Source organism: Phlebotomus papatasi, chromosome 3, assembly GCF_024763615.1.
Source record: "Phlebotomus papatasi isolate M1 chromosome 3, Ppap_2.1, whole genome shotgun sequence".
Classification (NCBI taxonomy): Eukaryota; Metazoa; Arthropoda; class Insecta; order Diptera; family Psychodidae; genus Phlebotomus; species Phlebotomus papatasi.
The window spans coordinates 65,023,319-65,047,568 of NC_077224.1; the positions used below are offsets into that span (position 1 = coordinate 65,023,319).

The 24,250-nt window shown below is 32.1% G+C and overlaps 1 protein-coding gene across 8 annotated transcripts in view; it reads right to left on the minus strand.

Annotated features, from left to right (window-relative positions):
* Window positions 1–1,754: 1,754 nt before the first annotated feature.
* Window positions 1,755–24,250, minus strand: part of LOC129808097 (neuronal acetylcholine receptor subunit alpha-7) — a 110,242-nt gene continuing 87,746 nt past the window's right edge. For 7 of the 8 annotated variants that reach the window (XM_055857806.1, XM_055857801.1, XM_055857803.1 and 4 more), the window contains exons 9-14: window positions 23,598–23,684; window positions 20,700–20,809; window positions 20,492–20,625; window positions 20,281–20,397; window positions 19,990–20,125; window positions 1,755–8,342 (exon numbers count right to left, since the gene is read on the minus strand). In XM_055857806.1, the coding sequence (XP_055713781.1) occupies window positions 8,190–8,342; window positions 19,990–20,125; window positions 20,281–20,397; window positions 20,492–20,625; window positions 20,700–20,809; window positions 23,598–23,684 (737 nt within the window). In that variant the 3' untranslated portion in view covers window positions 1,755–8,189. The remainder of the gene's footprint in view (window positions 8,343–19,989; window positions 20,126–20,280; window positions 20,398–20,491; window positions 20,626–20,699; window positions 20,810–23,597; window positions 23,685–24,250) is intronic. The other variant, XM_055857809.1, reaches the window with a different exon arrangement.

The following is a 24,250-nucleotide window of genomic DNA, read 5'->3' on the forward strand; positions in this document are numbered from 1 at the left end:
ATATTCTTCGGCAGAGTTGGTAGGGATCTTGCAAATCATCGGGAGATCGTGAAAAAGTAAAATGTCCTTTTTAATCTCATCGCATAGCCTGATTGGCTAGGTCCCTGTAAAGCTTTGATTCCTTTCAAACTACAGCTACTTTGAGCTGTAGGATTACATTGATATAAGAATTTTCTATACTTATGAAAATTAAGTACATTAAGGGTAATTGGGGCAGCTTTGAACATTGGTTTTTTCTCCTCTTTTTTTTTTTAATGAAACTGGACCTTTCAATGATAAAATTCAGCTTCGCAAATTAATAGGGAAAATAAACTACATTATAGAGAAAGAAAGCTCCATTTCAAAGATTTTCCAATTTAAAATTGTCCACTTTCCTTAGACCAAAATCTCATTTATGAAATTAAAAGATTCAGTAATAATAATTGAACTGAATTGAATTAATTTTTGTTTTTAAAATTTTGAAGTATTGATTCATTTAATAATTTTCTTTATAATTTATCAGAATTATTTCACTTTAAAATTTTTAGCAATGTTCACAGTAACTATTCTTTATTTTCGTTCAAATGAAGTAAGTATTATCTGAATATTGCATGGTGTACCAATTTATCGAATAATTAGTTTAAAATAATTATGTGGTAGGTGAAACCGACGCTGAGACTTCTATTCTGCTGTTTCAGGACAAAATTTTTCTTCCGCTGAGCGTCGGTGAGGTGGTTTAATCCAAAATTAAAACACTCAAGGTTCCAGAGCTTTCGACATTATATCGTGTCTTCTTCAGTGGTTCTTGGTTAGTCTATTATCTTGGATATTTTGTACTATTTTTGTCTAAATTTACACTGGTCAGGATTGGTACTACTTGGAGGAGTACCAAGCCGTTTTGCAGAGAAAAAAGACAGAAAAATTGTTAGTGATAATTTTTGTGATTATTTCATTAATAGCTCCCAACTGTTGTTTCCAATCTGATCAGTGTAAATTGAGACAAATATAGTGACAATATCCAAGATAATAGACTAACCAAGACCCACTGAAGAAGAAACGATATAGTGTCGAGAGCTCTGGAACCTTGAGTGTTTTAATTTAGGATTAAATCACCTCATCGACGCTCATCGGAAGGACAATTTTGTCCTGAAACAGCAGAATAAAATAATTATGATAGCATTTATTAATAAATAAATTTAAAAAGAAATTAGTTATTTAATGGAATGAGAGCACGGTAAGGAATCTCCACGCGTATTTAGTGCTAATATTTAGAACTAAATCGGTGCTTTTGGACAATCCCTTGGGACTGACTAATACCATGAGACTTCTCGACTCGATTAATAATGATAATGGAATTACTGGGTAATTATCATTATTATGGAATAAAATATAATGGTCCACATACAACTTCCTAATTTTCCCATAGCCAATATTTTATTACTACTATTAATTTCACTACATAACTTAATATTTTTCATTTTTATTTACGACTTTTACCAAAATACTTACCAATTCAGTCAATTAATAAATCAAATAAATTATTAAAACTTACTATTCCACTTATTCATTCTGAATCCAATGTTCAAAATCTTAAAGATTTGAAGTTTCAATAAACTTGTCTACCAATCTTATCGATGACATCCCCTTTTCACTGAGATGTTTTTTTGCATTGAAAGGAAACCGAATTTGGAATTAATTCACTTTTTCAAACCTCTTCCTGACGATGATTGATTAATATTCGTGAGCGGAATTAAAAAAAAATAAAACCGATGAAATTCGTTTAATGAATTATCAATTTTATTAAAGTTCTTCTTCATTCTCAAATAACATTTTACAAACATGTTCAAAACACAAAATATTTTTCATCATCTTCAAATTGCATTACAATAAATGTAACATTTCAAAATTATACCGTATTTCATTTTTTTTATTCGCTGTGTTCAGCACTTTTTATTTTAGTAAAATGTTTCACAAGAAATCTTTTGCACTGCATTAGTTTGTGTGTAATTCTGTTATACTTTTTTTTATACCAAGTGTGTAAGTTCTCAACAAAATTGGTGTCGTTCAGTGCATTGAGAGTTGTTGGTTGTTTTTTTTTTTCTTTTACGAGGGGAACAACATAAAAACATTAAACAGATAAAATTGCTCTCTCACTTGCTCATATAATTAGCTATTAAATTTGTTTTTTTTTTCGAACTAAAGTATCACCTAAGTTCTTCGTGTGGTAAAATCGTGTAACGTCATTTTGAAAGCATTTTGAGTTCATTTCTTGCTGATTTGCAAATTTTTATGTTTAATATGTTTAATGTAAATGTATGTAACAATAAATTCAATCATGAACACTTTCAACTTTTTTTTCTTTATTACGTGTTATACTTGTTTTTTTTTTAAATAACTTGTTCTCTCTTTTTATTATATTTTATTTAGATATATTTGCTTTACTCTCTTTTTGGCAATGTACATTAGCCAATATTTATTTTTAATCGTCAATCATCCCCTTTTTTTGTTTAAATATTTTATTATTAAAATTTAAGAATTAGTCAATTTACTGATTATTCATTTCTTTCATGTGTAACTTTTTGAAGGTATGTTAGCGAAGGTAGTAATCTATTTTTTTCGCGGGAATTGGGTGAAGAAGGTGATTAAAATGTGTAAATGTGTGTGAAAAGTGTGTAAAGTTGTATAGTTAGTGATAATAGAGAATTCTAGTTTAGTTATGGGATCATTACGTGAAAGGTTTTTGAAGCTTAGTATATTTTTCGTTTTGTTTTCAAAAATTCTTTAATTTTACTTTATAATAAAAAGTTAAGAAACCTCAATTCGGGATCAGTTATTTTGTAATACGTTTTTTTTTTTCTTAATAAAATTTCCAAATACTGAGAATTTTTTCTTTAACTATATTTGTAAAAATAACGAAAATACCCATGAAATTATCGTTAAGTTCGTTGTTGCAACAAAAATGTCATTAGTTTTTTTTCTGGAAATAGTTTTATTCATACTTTTCTTTAAATAGTGTTCTATAGGATTTTATTTTATTAAGGTATTGCATTGAGTATTTGATAGTCCTTTAGTTTAGTTTGCATTTTGTAACAAAAAAATCAAACTTGACGAAAGAATTAACGAACATTGCGTTTGGAATAAAAAGAGAAATCTATGCTTTCGCTAAATTTCAATCAAAAATTTTAGATTAGTAAAATAAATTTAAAAAAAACAATAATTTGGTAACTTTAATTTCAAAATAAATGAACCTAGAGAATAAATGAAAATAGAATATATTCTATCTTTCGTTAAATGATGGTTATCATCTTAGGAAGACCGTAGTATATTTTTATTTCTTTTCTTTCATTTGAATTATAATTAGGAATTCGGTAATATGTTTATAGAAAATGTTAGTCAGCCACCTAAATAGGGTATTTTTTGACAAATTTAGTTATACGGTGTAAATATTAGGGTGTGTATAATACTTTATAAATATACTTTATTACCTCGAATATTGAAGTAAATTTACAGTATCTTCATTTTGTTTTAATTATAAATTTACCATTTCACTAATTTATTATGCTCTTTTCGTTTTATTAAATCTTACGATTAATGTTAATCTACTTAGTATTAAATCTTTTTTTTTATACAGATTTAGAACTACGATTTTTTTTTATTTTAGTTTTTAATGATATTTTTAATTTATGTTTATGATATAATATTTATTTACTTGCAATTTACTCATGATGTTTTATTTAATTTATATATAGTTTTTTTTAATTACTTTGATACTGTAAACTTCATTCAATATGTTCGTTTCTTAATTTAAAAGTTCTTTTTTTTAATTGCTGGATATTAACGGTGATGCTGTTTTTTTTAATTGTTAGAAGTTTTTTTTTGAAATGTTCTTTTTAAGAAGAATTCTTTTAAATGATTTTCATTTGGTTTTGACAAAAAATAAATTGTGTCCATGCTGATGATGTGTAGAAGGTTTATGAAATGAAAACTTTTAAATAAATTATAAGTATTATCGCAATCGTGCCTCTTTTCATATTTATTTTATCCTCACATTTTTTTAGTTATTGTGTAATTTTTTTCTGTGGATAATTATTTTTCTAATAAAATCAACAAGTTTTTTGCGATTTTGTTTTATTCATTGTTTTAACAATCATTTTTAATGCATCTTTTTTTCTTCACCATTATAAAAAGTCATATCACAGCATTTACGTGACGTAACAATATGAATTATCTTCTAAATTTCTTCTCATTTCTTTTTGTATAATATATGAATAATCGTTTTTTCTCTATTTCTTATTTACTTTCACTTCTTTCTGTTTTTTCTTCCATCACTATAAAATATTACGCTCTATCACTAAATTTGTAATATTAAACTATTATTGGTAGTTCTTTCATTATTGTATCATTTTTTTTCTTCATTTGCATCTCACTGAATTAACTCTTTCACTTTCTCATTGTGTGCGTCAAGGGTAATTTTTTTCTGTAAGTAAATTGTTCTGTACATTTTGATATTGTTACCACAATGTTTTGCACGTTCAAATTTCTCCTCAGGCTCACATAACTTTTTCTATATGCTCTACTGTTCTATTTTGTGGTATTTCATTTCCTCTTTGACTGCATTCCATTTGGAAGTTTAACTCCCATAAATTGTTTAAGTTTACCTCAAATTTTGATGGCCTATATCACGTGAATTTTATACATTTTTTTCACATTTCTTTTTTATTTGAACAAAATTAATTTGTTCTTATTGCTCATGTCGACAAAATCATTGTAATTTCCATTAAAAATCAATTTTTAAGCATTCTAAAAATACATGGCAATCATAAAATGTCATTGCATTGTTCTAATATTACTCAAAAAATATATAATAAAATAAATATTCCGAATATTAAATTCTGGAAAACACTGTGTGAGTTACATGAAAGTCTAATAAGAAGAAAAATAATAATTCCTTAATTGAATTTTCGTTAAAATTATGAATTAAAAAATCTGAAACATGTATAAGCTCAATTTAAGCGGACTATATACCATTCGAATCTCTAACTATGATATTTTAAAGTATTTTCTCTATCAAATTTCCTATTGAATTTAATAAGACGTTTACCTGAAAATTTTACTTCTTTCCCAAAATATTTGCAAACTTATCTTGTAGCCTTAAGCATTATCCACATGGAATTAAATATTTAGTCCATTCAAATATTTTAGTTCCTTTGAGTCAAGGAGTTGCTCATTTAAATACTTCATTAAAATAGAATTCTGGATTTCGAATACCCTTCAAGTATTTTGGGCATTTTTGGGATTCGCGAATACTCTCCAAGTAGTTTTAAGAGATTCTAGGGCTTCGCGAATACTTTTAAAGTGTTCTTGGGATTCGCAAATAATTTTTGAATATTCTTGGGATTTTCGAATTATGGGAATACTTTCAAGTATTCATGGAATGCACAAATACTATCTTGGAATTATCGGATTTCACGAATATTTTTAAAATATTCTTGAATACTTTTAAAGCATTCTTGGGATTCGCAAATACTCTCTTGGAATTGTCGGGTTTCGCAAATAATTTTTAAAGTATTCTTGGGATTCGCAAATAATTTTTAAATATTCTTGGAATTCATTATTTACGGGAATACTTTTCAAGTATTTGTTGGATGCGTAAATATTCTCTTGGAATTTTCGGATTTCACGAATATTTTTAAAATATTCTTGAATATTCTTGTATACTTTTAAAGTATTCTTGAGATTCGCAAATATTCTCTTGGAATTGTCGGGTTTCACGAATAATTTTTAAAGTATTCTTGGGATTCGCAAATATTTTTCAATATTCTTGTAATTCTTGAATTACGGGAATACTTTTCAAGTATTCATTGGATGCGTAAATACTCTCTTGGAATTATCGAATTTCACGAATACTTTTAAAATATTCTCGATTATTCTTGTACACTTTTAAAGTATTCTTGGGATTCGCAAATAGTCTCTTGGAATTGTAGGGTTTCGCGAAGAATTTTTAAAGTATTCTTGGGATTCGCAAATAATTTTTAAATATTCTTGGAATTCATTATTTACGGGAATACTTTTCAAGTATTCATTGGATGCGTAAATACTCTCTTGGAATTATCGGATTTCACGAATACTTTTAAAATATTCTTGAATATTCTTGTATATTTTTAAAGTATTCTTGGGATTGGCAAATAGTCTCTTGGAATTGTCGTGTTTCGCGAATTATTTTTAAATATTTTTTGGGATTCGCAAATACTCCCTTGGCATTATTGAGTTTCGCAAATAACTTTTAAATATTATTGGGATTCTCGAGTTACGGGAATACTTTTCAAGAATTTTTGAGATTTACAAATACTTTTTAAATGTTGTGGAATTCGCAAATACTTTTTTATGTTCTCAGGTTTGGCGAATGGTTTTGAAGCTTTCTTGGGATTCGCGAATACTTCAGAAATATTCCTAGTATTCGCAAATGTTGTTTTAACGCTCTTGGGATTTGCAGATACTTTCTTGGGATTCTTCTATTTTACGAATACTTTTGAAGTGTTTATGGGATTCACTAAAAAATTTCCAGTATTCTTGAATTACACGAATTGGGATTCTCAGGTCTCGGGAATAAATTCTCACGATTCTCGGGTTTCCTCGGTTTCCGAATACTTTTGAATCTTGAATTTAACGAATACGTTCTTTATTCTTCAGGCTGTGGGAATATTTTTTTTTTAGAATTTTTTAGTTATCCAAATACTTTTAATGTATTCGATTTGATGTTTCGCGTAACCCTTGGAAATCCCGGGTTTCCGGGCAAATACTTTCTTGTGATTCGTATTCTATTCATGATTAGCTAAAGATTTCAATGTTTTAAACGCTTTAAAGCTCTAGCCAATCAAATAATACTACACGACTAAAATATTTACCATTCTTAATTGTTTAATTTCATGCGAATAATGCTTCAATGATATTTAATTATATTGATTTTGAAAAATTCTTATTGAATGTGTTAACAAAGCCGCTAGTATCGAAAAGTTATTCCTTTTTATTACAAACTAAGTAATATTTTACTTAAGGTACAAAACTCGCTATGATTATGCGTTCTTTTTTTTCTTAAGAATTGGTATCAATCCAATTATTTAAAATATTTTCCTAGATTTTTTTTTTAATTAGAATGATATTTTTTTCATTTTCAGAGAGTGGCTATAAATATGACTTCTGTTTAGTTTATGTATTATTGTATTTGATCTAAATGTTTTTTCGTAATCATAAGTTATTCCATGTTTCTTTCTGTTATTGTTTTTTTATGTTACTCTTTTAATTAACATCCTTGTTTGACTATTTACCTTTTCTGTAGGGTTAATATTTGTTATATCCTACGAAGATTTTTCGATTTTCGTTTAATTTTCACGTTTTCTTTTGATCAGATTTAGGAGACTTCATATTGACATGGCAAATGAATCTCCGGTTTTCTTTTTATTTTTTGTTAGACTTTCATTCTTGAATATGTAAAACAACCTTTAACATGAGCTCTGATATATATATAATTTATCTTTTTTTGACCAAATAAGCCATCGCTATTTGGAAAGTTCTTCACAAGAACGGTTTCCTAGTATATTTCACCTTGTTTTATTTTCTTTTATTTAATAAATCTAAATTTTCAATGGCACATTGTGATAACAGAAAGTTTCCTTTCTCTAAATTTCCTCCAGTTTTTTTCTTTAGTAATATTGCAATTTTATTAGTTAATGGAAATATTTGGATATATATCGATTTACTAGAGATAATAAATTTTAGTAATTGAAATGTGTCTACAATTGTCCTTAGAAGTAGTGTGGCTTTTCTTTTGTCCTTCTCACTATTTGATTAACATAGCACTGTGAGTTTATTTTTTCGAATTTCTTATTTTTTTGTAAAAAAGAATCTTTTTTTCTTTATTTACTTTATCAGTCACACTTTCTTGAAGGTCTTCGTTTTGTTGTCAACTCAAGGTGTACTTTTTTCCTAAATTACTTATTTGATATTCATCGCAGAAATTTTTCAATGTTGTTTTCTCTTTTTTTTTGTTTATTTTTCACATTATTTTTTTTTTAATGTATCAAAAATGGGGAAATTCTTTTTGGCATAAAATTCTTCGAATAAATCTACGATGTGAGATGTTTCCTTTGTCTTTTTTTTCTCTAAGTCAGGGAAAGCAATATAAGAATTGATCTAATAAAATTTTTGTATGGTTACGAGAAAATGAAGTGAGGTGCTGAAAACAGGACAGCTAGTGTAGCAATTAAGGTGAATAATGTGAAAATTATAAGGCACAATCGGTCAACTACCATTGCAGCAAATTTCCAGTCTCTAGTTACGTCCGAGTTTTCATCTTCTTTGCGAAGCTGAAAATGGATTTTCAAGTTAGGCACATTTAATATTTTAGTATTCCGAACACGAAAGTCATGCCAACCCATATTTGTTTACTCTGTAAATTGCTTAAGAAATATGTTTACCAATTCACAAAATATCTTCTCAAGTTCATATATATACAAAAGATACACTCACGATTTAAATCAATTTCAAATTTCGGCATTTGAAACGTATACTTTTTTTCCTTTGTTGTACTTTCTTGGCTCAAATAGCAGAGAATCCTCTAGAGACAGACGAGGAAATCATTGGGATGTACAAAGGAAATTAGGTCACCTCCTGAGAAGAAGTGAATATTTCCCAAAAGGCATTTCTTTCAATCAAGCCTTTCAATCAACTCTTGATACTGCATTGATATCAATTTCGAATTTGCATAGTAGCAAAATAAATGAAATTCAATGTAAAAATATTGTTCTAAAAACACTTGTCTTTTCTTTTTGATACTATCCATGCAAATGGATCATCAATCTTGAATTCTTGCACTATCCAAAACTGTTACCGTATTCTTCATGACTTTCCCAAAATGCAAAAATAGTGCAATAAATAGTAGAAAAGAATCCGAGAAGATGTTTCTTTTTTGCATACAGTAAATTTGCCAAAAACTGCATATTTTGCGACAGAAAATGTTTTCTCCACAATACGAAAAAATCACAATTCTGAGGATTTACTTTTTTCTTGTATTTTTTCTGCTTTATCTTATATTATTGCCCATATCTCCGGTTCCAGTAAACAGAATATTATGCCCGGATATCCGTTGGAAAGGTAAAAAGTTATTCTACAAATATTTAAAATTCTAGAAATAATCACGTTTTCTTGAAAATTGTCCAAAAAATATTTAAAAGCGAGGTTCTTAAAAATCATAGGGGACAGAACATGGGGTAGCACCGAACAATGATTTTTATTTCTAAGCTATTTGAACTATGAGGATTATTTCTTTAGTTGACAAGCATCTCTGTAGTATCTATGAACTTATTCAGGGTATGAATTCTGAGAAGCGTGAGTTTTTCACGTGAGAAACTCACGGCTTTTAGATCGTCTTTTGTAAGAGTTTCATTAAGTTTTCATGTGAACTGTCATGAGAAACACTTACAGTACTTAAGAATGCACAGTAAAGTTTTTACGAAAGCTTCACAAAGAGTTAATAAAGCTGATTTCAGAGCCGTGAATTTCTCACGTGAATAACTCACGCATCTCAGAATTCATACCCAGGGTATGAATTCTGACTGAGATGCGTAAGTTTTTCACGTGAGAAACTTTAGATCGTTTCCTGTACGCGTTTGGTGAAACTTTTACAAAAAAATGTCACGTGCAACACTTACAGCATCTAAGAATTTACATGAAAGTTTTTACGAAAGCTGGACAAAATGTTTTCTAAAGGTGATCTCAGAGCCGTGAATTTTTCACATGAAAAACTCACCATCTCAGAATTCATATCCAGGTCTCGTTCTTTAAAGTCTAATATCTAATTAAAAAATCGCTGCCTTCAGTGCTACCCCGTGTTCGGTGGTACCCCAGTTTCCCCTACATAAAATATTTTAGGTAATCTCAGAAGAAGATACTGCGCTCTGATTTTTCATCGATTTTTTCAAGAGTTAGGGGAAGTGCGTCAAATTTCGGCCAGATTGCAATTTCGGCCAGATTGCAATTTCGCCCAGATTGTAATTTCGGCCACTTCGTTTGTTTGTCACGTTTCCATGAATTATAGTCTTTGTGTATTCTAGAGATTTTACAATGCAAAAAAAAAAAACAAAAAATAATAAAATATCGCTTCGACGAAAGGGATGTGAAAAAGACTTAGGAAGAATTCCGGAAGGGCAAGGAACTATGAGAACAAACGTGGCCGAAATATTACCAAAAGCTAACTCTGTATTACTGCTCGAACTAAAGAGAGAGCGCAATTATATATATTTTTTTCAATTTGTGGCACGGCTAGAGGCTAAACGGTAAGAGATATAGTCATTCAAGGAGACGAATTTCACTGGTTTGTCATTGGAACACCCCTAATTTTAGCAAAATGTATTTTTTTTATTTTATGAATTTTGAATAAGAGAAAATTGGTTTTAGACAAGAATGCTGTTTCATTGAATTTATTGGAGTTTATTTTAATTTCTCAGTATAAATAATTTATTTCCACACAGTTCCACGGAGTTTATCAAGTCAGTCTTACCAGAAATTTAGAGAAAATAATATCTGAGATTGACTTGAAATGATTTTACAGAACATTGACTGAAATTCACCCCGAAAGTGTTGCCAAAACTATTGTGTTCCATCTCTCCTCAACCTAAAAATATACGTATTCTTAAGGAGAAATGAAAATTTTTGGCCATTTTTTTGGACACCCAAAAATTTAATTTCTATTTTCTCGCACAATTTTCAATGTAGAAAGCTGTAATTTGGGAGCTTTTATTTTAGATTAGAATGTTGAAGGGCTTAAATAAACAAAATGAGGTGGAGATCGTGCGCAGGGTGTGAAGTGGTCCATCTCTCCTCGAATTACTATATCAACTTCCGGTCTTCGATGACCCTCACATAAGTCAACATTATGTAAGCCCAGATGGGGCTCACCTAAATAGAAGAATACAAACTTAGAGGGAAATTGGAGAACTGAAGGTGCCACCCATTTTTCACTTCATGAGAGTGAACCGTCCACGGCGACTGATGCTCACTCACTGCAGACTGAGGACATTTACCTAACAGTAAGAGCCCCAAAGCAACCTTTCAGCACCCATAGGGATGGTAGGGGTTGGGCGTGTCAAAGGAATAAAGGATTAGGATTGGTGGGTTGTGGCCGTCGACTGGGTTGACATGTTTCGAATAGGCCACACGCTCTACAATTCGGCCAATCCTGACAAAGCTGCCGTCCCTTGGCAGCGTGGTGAATGGTAGGAGCCCCAGGCCAGGACCGTATGCTACCAACCTGCTCCTTTAGCCCATAGCACCACAACACCTAGGAATCCAGTATACCAGGAAGGCGAATTAACCTTTAAGTTCCGTGTTACATAGAGCGCTCGAATCCACTTATCACCATGGATCGAATGATTAAGCAAGCTTAATCCCACAGTCCTATTAACTACTAGGCGCTGTGACCTGGTCTGCCACCGACCAGAAATGGAGGCCCCGCGAGAAGCTACAACATGGGAACGTGTTATAGCTACTCACTTCATTTGTAGGGGTGACACTCCCCGGACTCAATGATTGAGAAAGTGCCCGTGAGAAGCGCGAGCCAACAGAGTAGCTGTTTGGGCAAATCACATTCTTTGACGTGGGCATTCTAGAGATTTGGAGATCGCCTAAAATACCCGTGAAGAGCCAAAAACCCACAGCACCTGTTGGAGCCAATCACTGCATTGGGAGTGGACACTTCCGCACATCACTGGCCGAAAACCCACAGTCCACGTAGGTCAAGCTAGTCTCGTTCCTCAATGCGCATTCCTCACACAGTACCCCTGTGTATACGGACATCTTGTCCTTTCCTGTGGCATTTTCCCAATCACTAAGTTTCTGTGATTGACTTCCTCAAAAACATCTGCAACGCTAACTTATCCGTCAACTGTCCTTTAACAATTACTTTCACAGAGCTCTGTTGTTTTGGTATTGTTGTCTGCATATTCATGGCAATTCCTTTTGGATCATGATCATGACGTTGACCTCAGTTCAGTTTTATCACTTTGATTACTCCTCCAATATCAAATTCCTCGGTGCTATTCTGACTGAATTTCCTTTGATCCAACCAGAAGTATCCATGTAGAAGCCTGCCAATAATGTGACCTATTGGGAGCATTACGTCTTTGAAGTGAACAACTTCAGTGATTTCTAGTTAAGGTAAAGTACCCTTACTCGACCGGGTTCCTCTATTCGACCGGTGGGTCAATTTTTGAATATTTGATGGTGAATTTCATCAATTTCTATGAATTTGTCACTGATTCGTATTATTTAAAGAATAATTGACCTATTAATGTTAGATCATACACAAAATATTATAGCAAATATAATTAAATTGAATAAATAAATCTACCGGTCGAATAGAGGAACCGGTCGAATAAAGGGTACTTTACCTTACAAACTCTTTGTCGCGATTATCTTCAGCATCCAGAATACTACTGCCCCATGCCTTTGTACCCCGTGAAACTCCTGTCGCATATTAACTTGACATTTTCAGTCTTTAGTGTAGTCGACTCCTTCGTTGAATCTCTTCTGTTGTAGTTCAATTCTCTGATAAGAACCCTTTAACGGTCCTACTGGTTATATTTCTGTTGTCTTGCATTCAAATTAGATGTCATCCGTGTAGTAGAAGTTCGCTGTAGTGTAGAATGTGCGCTCTGTCGAATACTGCTCCTGTTGGTTTCCAATGTGAAGTCTTCTTTTCCTCCCTCTGGAACAAACTCGGTGTGTTCGGCGCTTTCGGTCCCTGTTCCCTAACTTTGGGATGTAGTGATTGTATGCATCACACTCCTGGCCAGATTCTGTCCGCTTTGTTGTAATTGGATCGTACCTCTGGACCTAGGAATCTGATCATACCACTATCCCATGATTACCGTTTTCATCATGTGATACATTTACCGACCGTGTGTTTTAGAGTTTATAAAGTATCGCTCCTATTCTCCGAATATACCCCTAAATACCGTGTCCTACTTATAATAATATATAGCCTGTCATTGATGAGTTGAGTTTTATTGTCCCTTTGCTCGGATAAAACCCGTTGACTCCAGCCTTTCTGTACTCCTGCCATTCTGTTTTTCTTCTAGTATTTCATGAAATACGTTTCATTTATATTCGTTTATTCCTTTCATACATTACAGTCGAATCTTGTAAGAGTCCCCTGTACTATTTTTTTTTTCATACATAAACACTGTTGAAGATTCCATTATTTTCTTGATGCCGTTCCCTTAGGTCCAGAGCACAATAACCCCCGTCCTGCAAACATGCCTTCGAAATCTCATATGAAAGTAAGAGAGATTAACATATCTAGATCTCACTCATTCTCATTGAAACATCAAAAGCACACCTACAAAACAAAAACTATTGTGCGTTGCGAATTACTCTACTATAATGTTGGTTTTAGACTTCCTACTGCACACGTTGTTGTATTTGGTTCATGTCTAACTCGATTATGATCTTGTTTGTGCTATGTTTATATTCACAATACGACGTTGTCCAAAAATTTTCATAATTACACTTCTGTCCGTATAATGTCATCTATCTCTTGTTATAGTAACGACTGTTATCACTTCGTACAACATCTTCCTTAAAACCTCATCGTATGTGTGAAACCCTTACACACAGCATACTATTTCTTCATACTCCTGTTAGATTCCATACAATTTGTTTATTTCATACACAACGCCATCTATTTGCGAATCCGTGCGATACAACTTTCAACTCAAAGTTTTGAATATTTCAACCGTCAACCTAAATGAATATGTTGTCCTACTTTCTACCTGTGCACTTTCGACAGCAGAAAAAGGTTTTTCCCTCATTATCCCGTGATCCTAAAAATGTGTACCTTTAATATGATTCGATTTCTGAATACTAAAAATATTGATCCCATAAAGTGTAATACAATATCACTGATTCACAGATTTGAAATTCTTAACACCGAATCCTGCATTAACGCGTTTATTTTGAACTAGACTTTACTTTCCTTTCTTTACTTTAAGTTGAATTACAACATGCGATAGACGTCGGGATTCTCTTTACATTAACTGTTTTACTTGATATCCCCGAGATACTGTAAAAGTCCTTTGACTATTTTAAAACCGACCGTCAAAAATAACCTTCTTTTCCTTCAAGATCTGTCTAATTTAATGAATCCTCAGATGCCGCAATAAATGCTTTGATGCTAGATTGCTTACACGTCATATTGATATATTCTTAGATAACTCCCAAAATTTTCGGATTTCTTTAACATTTAACCCATCCGCATCTATCACATATTATATCTCTCGAAACCTAGATTATCCTGGATAAGCCATTTCTGTACAATTGACATACGCATCTTTGCCGGAAAACAATTTCTAGTTACTTTATTATCTTGCATAACACGGTAAGCATAACCCGACGGTCTTACAAATAGGTTTCGTATATTTGCTCCAGCTTCGTGGAAGATCATACATGTTCTCTACTTGATCACCTCTTTCTCTCTCTTCATGTAAAATCCAGGACAAACTTCCTTTTCATGTAATTTCACTGTGCCATGTAAACAAATTATGATTGAAAAAATTCAAAACGAAGAATTCATTCAGTGACTGTTATGAGATCCACACGCTAGAGAAAGTGATATCTATCTTTTACATTATTGAAGAAATTTTGACAGTTTTCTCTGGCATCAACAATTTACTTCAATATGGCAACTATTGACGAACATTCATTATAGTGTGTAAAGGCCATTAATGTTCCGAATGACAGCGTGTTCCTATTCCTCCCATTTAGATAATTCCTTCTCTCGCAATAATGATCTATCAGTCTCTAAGGAGTCATTTTCAAACTACGAACAGTCCATCTGTAGTATTTCCATATATCGCCTGAACGAATTACGATCTTCTGTTGATGTAGATGGTTCGACAAAGCCTTTCCCAATCAATAAACTACTATATTTTCTGCGCGAGTGTTGTACAACTGAAGTTAATTTCCATGTCGCAAATGTTGACTAAAATAAGCGTCGCGTCGATATGGTTACGTTTCATGATATTCCCTATCGTATTCAACCTAGATCTACACGCGATTTAGTGTCTTTATGTTACGTAGCCCTGTATTCCCGTATGTATTAAGAATTCTAAAGAGATTATATTAATATTAAGACTTTTTCAAAATACTATCTAATTGTTACTGAATTCGACTTATATAACCGTGAATTACCCGTCTTATTTATCTATCATATATCTGCCATCTGAAATCCGCTTCCTTAAATTTTGAGTTACCCCTTTTATTCCAAAATATTCCTTTTTGATTGAGATCAGATCCAAGAGCATGTGGTTGGGAAAGTTTTCAAATTTCTCTAGGTATGGCGACACGACATAATGTTCTTTCGAAGATCCTTCGTTTCGTTAATAATTATCCGATGTCTAATATATTTTACAGTTTGTGAAAAATGTGGTATGCAGCTGTATACATTTTAAAAGCATTACACATATCTATTTATGTGGGTTTTATTGCAAGGGATACGTTTTCGACCCGAGTATCTGACTATCCCGGAAATCCCAAGACCCGCCTAATGAGTGGTGCATTGTAAAACTGTAAAACCTTTTTGTAGGATAAATTGCAACATTGTCGGTATGTCTGTTTGAAAAACCTAATTACTTCATTTCCATAAGGCGCTTGAACTAATGGGTCCTTGCAACACATTTGGGTTTTCCCAATTTGCTTGTCGATCCTTTTGCATTTATTTTATGATCCCTGAATGAGGTGTTGTTTTTCGTTCCTTAACCCAGACGCATTTCTTTTTGGGTCTAAGCAATTGAAAAACTCATTTAGACCATTTCCTCTAACGCATCCTTTCAATATAACATTAAGTTTGCCGACGTGTCGGGTCCCTTTGTCTGCAAAAATATTTCAATATTTTACAGCCCCTATCATAAACCTAACTTTGTACCCTTCTCTACCAGCATTTTTTTGGGTTATTCCCATACTTTCGAAAATGGATTACTCATCTTTATCATTTTCTTTCCTTTCTTCTTATATTTCAACATTATCATTATGAATTCCAATTTTTAATATTTTAATATGTCCTTCAATTCCGTGATCGCGGTAATGTTCGTGAAGCATATGTGGTATTGATCCTTGATCGCGTAAACTTTCTGAAGATAAGTATTTAATATCAAACGTCTTATCACTTATAGATATCAATATAAACCTCTGACATTCATAATTGTGGCGCGTCTTCAATTTAAAATGTGTCCTTCTCTTTACCTTATGTAGCCTATACAACTGAAATTATAGTTTCTCCTAAGATCAAATCTATACGAATTCCTTCAAATTCCCAATTTTGATTCAATTTACAACTGCAATGGAAAATCTCATTCACACACACTTTCGAGGGCCCTCTATCACACATCAATCTCACAGACCATTCATAAATACAGCCTCTAAATTCCATTTACAATTCTGCTATTTCTCATCCAAAATATTATAATCTTATTGCTAGATGATACTTTGCTTTTCATATGACCGTTTAAATCTTCCGATATTTATTCGTCATCGACAGGGTGTTAAGTGATCGCCGCGAAAAGATTATTTGCTAATGTTCCGAAGAGTACTTTCACTCAATTCATATTTTAATTTAACCTACGTAATCCCATGAAATCACTTGCTTGCATACGACCCTACAGACTTCTAAATTATTTTGCTAACATCCTCTGATCTCGATCATAAATTTACTGAGTTGCGCACTTAACGTTGTTCTTGGTAAATCATGAAAAACTCGCGTTTGATCTATTAAAATAGTTGTCTCAAATATAGATTTATACCTTTTCTACTAAATTTAATTCACTATGTGTTTCCGTAAAGATGTGGTCATGGGTCCTGAAAATAATTAGCTATCAAAATGGGACTAATAGTGATTTTGAAGACTATAACACAGATGCAACTAAATAATGAAGTTATGAAGGACTTGTATCCGAAATTATCACTGACGAACTTTTCATTTGTGGCTGTGATTTAGATCTTTAATAAAATTAAAACACGTTCAAACGTTATTTAATTATTGTTTAAACACTTTACATAGAAGATCATCCCCCCCAAAATTTCTTTGCTAATAAAAAATGAAACATTTAATAGTATTGCAATTCTTCAAAACCAATTCTCGATGTAAACTATATGTTTCTGTGAAATGGGCACGAATTTATCGATGGCTATCTCTGTTACTGTATCTGCGATTGCTCAATATAAATAACTTTTTCTAGAAATTTTAATTAAAATGGACTTATCTGAAAATCTTTCTCCGATGATCTCTCTGTACTAAGACCTCCATCCTCACAAATACTTCCTTGAAGAATTCCTCGCACTTATCTTATAAGGCTCCACAATCTCCTGGCTCCACAATACGATGTCTCCTCCGCGTTGGCTTAGTGATCCCGCATGGACTCCCCAGTCATCTGCAGACTTTCCTCGACAGGAATGCTCCATTTTATCTTCTGTGTTCTCGTTGTATCACTAGATTTTACACATCACACGACCACAATGCAAGATTAATTAAAGTCTCAACACAACAACTGTAACAATTAATTCAACTGTTCTTTTCGCGATCCACTTTTGGGGATTGGGGATCCCACTTCTGAATTTGTAAGCCCAGATGGGGCTCACCTAAATAGAAGAATACAAACTTAGAGGGAAATTGGAGAACTGAAGGTGCCACCCATTTTTCACTTCATGAGAGTGAACCGTCCACGGCGACTGATGCTCACTCACTGCAGACTGAGGACATTTACCTAACAGTAAGAGCCCCAAAGCAACCTTTCAGCACCCATAGGGATGGTAGGGGTTGGGCGTGTCAAAGGAATAAAGGATTAGGATTGGTGGGTTGTGGCCGTCGACTGGGTTGACATGTTTCGAATAGGCCACACGCTCTACAATTATCTATTTTTGCCTCCCACTCCCACCAAAACCATGTTTTTTTGGTTTAATTCGATAACGGCTCCTAAGATTTCTTTCATCCGTGGACACTTATGTATGTTAGAAAAACATTTCGGTATCGAATTATCGAAAATCAAAGTTTAACCACTTTTAAGCGCCTATTTGTCAAACGATTTGCTTAAGTTCGGAATTTTTTGAAAGATCTTTAAATTCTGAACCCGAATGCATTTGACCTAATCGGTCATGAGTCGATATAGTACCCGTAAATGATCTACCTCTTTCTCGAATTTACTTTTTTATTTATTCATTTGCTTGTTACTTATGCTAAAATATTCTAAAATCTAGTTTTCCTAAGCAATTTCTTATTTCGGATTTTTTTTTTTGTAATCTATCAATCAATTTAACCGGTAATAAAGCGGTATGCACCCAAAAAGCATGGAACGGACAAAACTTTGGACGTTTTCCCATCTCTTTTTTTTACATACTTTCTCTTATACTTTTTGCAGAAAGATTTTAAATACAAAAATATTAAATTGAAATGATATTATACTTTATGCTTCATAAATTTAGTATGTTCTTAAATTTGAAATCAGATGTTTTCATTCATTAAAAACATTAAGGTAAACCAACAACTTTTACAGATTACAAAGAATGTGAAATTGACGAATATTTGTTGAAAGAATTATAAGAAAACTTAAAATAAGAGAAATATAAAAGCCTAATGGCGTTATCACACTTGCACATTAAAATTTTAATGTGATTCACATTAATTGTCTCTTGTGAGCGTCCAAATATGTTATTTGTGTCTTTGAGTCACTTAATATTTGGGGTTTTTCTATTATTTGATAAAGAAGTGGACTTGACCTGCAAAAATAAGTTCAAATTTACCTAAAACATAAATATTTTTCACATTAAAAAATTAAAGAGAAAATCACATTAATTTTTCGCATTAATGCTATAAATCAATTTTTATCAAATTTTGCGGGCCAAGTCTACCTTTTTATCAACAAATAGATCAAATTTTGAATATAAAATGATTCAAACACACAAATTACACATTTGGACTCTCACCAGCGACTTGTTAAGATTTGCAACCATAAGATTGAGAACTTGATTGAAAACTACAAATTGAGAACAGTCGCCAGGACTGCTTGCACTTTATGGAAAAAGTATCAGTGAATTCTCCTCAATTTTTTTTTTATTTCATAGCAGTGAAAATGTTTTCCCGCTAAAACGGTGCTATTATTCTATCTCAAAATAAAATAGTGAAATGTAGTGGAAATAATGAAAATACTGAGATACTGTTCTTAACTGTTTTGCCTTGCTAAGTGACACTTAAACAGAAGTGAGTTTATTTTAAAGCCGTTCGAAATTGAGGAAAATGAAAGGCTTGATTGTTTTTTTTATTGTAATAACAATACTAACACTTTTATAATGTTTTTGGGGTAATAAGCGATAAAGTAACTAACCTATCTGAAAAGTAATACTAGGACATAAATAATTGAATTTTAAATATTTATATAATAAATTAAAGAGACTTCTACTAATATTTGATACAGCCTAGTTAAGGTTTTGTTGGTGCCTAAGAAAGCTCTGCAAGGCAAAGTTTATTCTTCCTCAATAAAAGTCAAAGGAAGAAAAGTTTAATTGCCTCAATTCCAATTCAATATTTTTAACGACTTTAAAAGTTTATATAATTTTGAAGCTATAGCTCAGTACTGTTGTGGATTATAGGATTATTTCATTAGAGAAATTGAAAAATTGTATTGAAATATAATGTGAATCAGTTTAGTTTAATATTTTTAATGACTTTTGGTCAGCAATTTGGCAGAAGATGATGATCTGGGAATATGTTTCGAAGGATTGTAAGTGAATATTGAATTAGATGTCTCTGTATGCATACCATGCATACCAATTTGGTTTGGAATCTAATTTTAAAGTTCTAAATGTTGAAAATTTTGGATTCAGAATTCAGATGGGGTATAACGGAATTTGTGTGGTGTTTTAAACTAGCTTATTTAGTGGTGATAAGGGTTTAATCATGATGGCACTTACTTGATCTGTAATCCACCGAAGCTCCTTGAGAATTAGTGCCAATTCATATTCAGCTGATGAGCTTAGGCATGTGTGTGATATTGTTTCGTGCATTCTGGCATCGGAAACAGGTCCAACGCTTCCATCATCTCCTTGCCTGATTGACCAAGAGAAAGATGAGAAAAACATATGGTATCACTTTGGTGCATATGGTGTTAAAAATATCACAAGACATATTTCACAGTAGATAAAATTGTGTTTTAGAGTGAAATATAAATGTGAGGGAGCTTTTGTACAACTTTATGCACACACCTAAAAACAGTTCTATAGTACGTGGGATTGTGAGGAAGAGTTCCACTCGTGCAACGATGATTACAACGAAAATCATCATCAATATCAAGCACATTAGCAAGCAGGGATTTTGATGATCTGAAAAATTTAATTGTATTTTTTTTTCAAAATAATTCCACCAAACATTCAGTTTAATTGCCATTTTATGGGTATTTTAGCCGAATGTACTTACCGCTCTTTCAGTTCAACATTCTGTATCTGTTGCTTCTCTTTTGCCCCACTAATTGTTGGACATTCAAAGCCATCCTGACCCGGGCGACTCATGCGAAGGATACAAGGCAACCAGTATAAGAATACCACACGAATCTACCGAGGAAGAAATTAATTAAAATTTATGAACATCAACTCTGAAGCATTGCAATTTAATTTTTATCAATTACCCATTCTGACATTTCATGAGTGTCTGCATTTCTATGATGGTAATTCAAAATTAAAATTGTTGACACAACCGACGACGCTACCATAAACATAATGCAATTGAAGTAAGTTCCTGATGCAAAAGATAGAAAAAATATTGAACTGTTATTCTTGAAATCTGAGGATAATTTTCACTTCGGAGAATTTATCACATTTACGTATTTTCTCTTGGAAAATTATTATAATGTTATATGAGAGAATATGGATTTTTTGTCAAATTTTGCCCGAATGGTAGTGCAGAATATTAACCGAATGAATATTCGGGGATCTCTTGGTTTAATTGATAAGAGCATTCGGCTCCTGTGCACTTGGACTTCTAACTAGACTATCACAGTCAAGATCTCTGTACCTCTGTACATAAGAAAATAATAATAGTGAATAATATTAATATACCAAAAATTTTTGTATTCCTTTTTAGAGATTTGAAAAGGAACATTAATCCTAGAAAATAATCAAGAGATATTTTTATCTTCTTACTATCTGCCTCATTCCATTAACCCCTTAGGGACAATTAGATCACCGATGTTCCATTGCTAAAATATTCTTTAGACTATCCAAATTTATTTTATTTCTAATATTTATACAAAATAGTAAAGTGGAAGGTTGTAGTGATCTAGGATATTTTTTTGCAGATTTCCTATTATTTTCTTCAGTAGGAGTCATAAGTTTGTTACGGTGCTCATTTCTAGTGGAAGCAAATTATCGTATAATAGTAAACTCATGTTTTTTTTTTTAAATTATTTTCATAATCTTGAGGTACCTTTCAATTCAAATTTTATTTTATATTCCTATCTTTTATAATCAAGAATATTTTATAAAACTAATAAATTAATAATTATAATAATGCTGGCATAACATGAAGGAACTAGACCTTCCCTAAAGGGGACTTCTAGACACGCATTATTATTTTTTATTATATGGGATGAGATTGTCAGCTCCTTGTCCCGTGGAATCAAATGAAATGAAGCTTACTACTGGATGCAATTCGAACGCCTTTAACGTCCGAAAAATTGCTGGAAACATAAAGGGGATTGGAACCCGGGTAACTTGCATTATAGAGCGAGTGCTCTACCACTTGACCAATTGAGTTATTTACCTAAAATAAATTGCATGTTAATTTTTTTCCTCAAGGAAATCCACTTAACAGACGGTCGCTGATAAACTGAAAAACTCTTTATTTTACTAAGTGTGAAAAGCGGTGAGCGTCGGGTAAGAAGAACCAAAAGAAAATTTACATGACAATGGCATCGATTTTGAAAATTGAGATTCTTTGCTGCTTAAATTAAGTGCTTCCTAATCAAATTCAATGTTTAAATGCTCGTTTAGTGCTAACATTTTGTAGGTCACTAAAAATATATGTAATAAAACAAAATAATCTGAGACATTTTCTCAAAATTCACATGGGAATACACTTCCAAGGGAAGTTTTCGGAGGAACTCGAGAATAAAGGGAAGCAGAAAAGTTTGAAAATGGTGAGTTAGGGTGGTACATGGGAGAGAGAAAAAAAATATTTGCTAGTGCTATAAATATTGAAAGAACATTTTCCACACAATTTATCGTTCTCAAACTTCATGAATAATAATTTTTCCTGACTCTCACCCTTTTTTGCATTTATATACATTTGAAGCTGAGTCAAAGACTTCTCATGTTGAAGTGAAACGGGCAGAAAAACAGCCCATGGGGCCACTAACTTGTCACTTTAGTGCCTCTTACGCCCTTTTGCAATGAGAAAAAAGTTCGTCTAATTCTTGAATTTATATTGCGAATATTGTGCAATCATCCGCACCAAAATTGCCACACAAACGATAGTGCCACTTGAGAGTTTCAGCATGGTGGATAAATAATTCAGAATTTATCGGTATACATAAACTATAAATAATTCACAATGATAAATGGGATGGAAGAGGAGTAAAGAGAATATTACTGTCGATCGGAAAAAGCTTTGTGCATTTCAACGTGAAAATCCCACAAAGTCCTCTTTTTTTAAGCCCAAGCTTCACCAACTGAGCTTACAAAACAATTCCATGCCACGGTAGAATCTAATGAAATAACAAATAGAAAATTCTGCTCAGTGATCTAAACTTGTGGTCACCCATAGGGTACAATTGCAAGCCCCGAGGCTTGTCTTTTTGTGGTAAAGTCACCCTTTCCCTTTGAACATCTACTGCCGGATATTTGTCTAGATTAAGATATCAAATGTGATGCTCATGCCTGGTTGGTAGTATAAATTTTTCAACTTTATGATTTTCCGTTCAATATATTCAATCAACATACGTCTGTTTTTTCTCTATAGACTTTAAAAAAAACACACATTTTTATTTCAGCAAATTTATCAATATTTATCTCGTATTATACACATGCCATAAAATATTTCATTCCATAAAATATTTAATCCTGTAACGTTATCTGATTGACTAGAATTTGAAAGCATGCAAAGTTTTAGCCGATCAGAAACTCTTTTTACGAACTAAAAGAAAATTTTGAAAATAAAATTTAAAAACTGTTGAAAATATTTTATATATCAATTTATTAATAAATTGGCAAATAAGTTAATAAGTTGCTTAACAATGTTCTCATATAAAACGCCGTTTAATGATTCTCCATCATAATTAATTAGTACTACATTATTAATGGAGTGGTCATCAATTTTGCCCAAGTCATCAAATACAATTTGTAAATTTTTAAAATCAGTCATGTGATGAAATTTCTTTAAGTGAAATAAATTGCCAATTAAATCTTAAAGTGAATCCCCTTTTTGATCATAAGGGTGAATACGGTCAGAATTACCCCCGAAGGCCAATTTCCTTTACCGCAAAATTGAAAATGTTCAATTGATTATTTATAGAGGAATGTTTACTCACCTAGAAGAGGCACAGCATCTGAAGTGGCCGGCATTGTTTCAGCCACCATGTTTAGGAAGACGGTTAGTGACAAAAGAATTGTTACTCCTGCAATAAAACACACCAAATTTAATTTTCTAAAGTAACAATTAAATTTATAGCTTAATTCAATTATAAATATTTGAAAACAAAACAGAAATTTATGATAATTTTCGTCAACTTTTATTCTATTTAACTAAATATCGACTAAAATCTTGGGAATCGAAAGGAGCGTACAGCGCCCCTTGCGGAAGAAAACAGCGCCCTCACGCGGAGACAAGCTTATCAGTATTTAATTTTAGTGTTCTAAATGAATTGAATAGCATTAGTAATTAGATGTAGGGGAGGGTGAGTTCGGTTCAGTCAACTTTTAGATTTTTCTTCGAACTTCTCGAGAATGAGCTAAAACCTTTACATAACTAAAACAGTTCTTGAACCCCACTTTCACTAAAATAATTAACTTCGAATACACAATCGGTTGTATTTTGTTCTTTATTTTTTAATTTCAATTTTTTTTATTTATTTTATTAAAGTAACGTGATAAAATCATAAAATATTATATTTATCACTGGATGAATTCTATGATAGTTCTGAAGACTTTGTTTTAGGTTCTAAAAGTATAGGAGAGGAGGTGT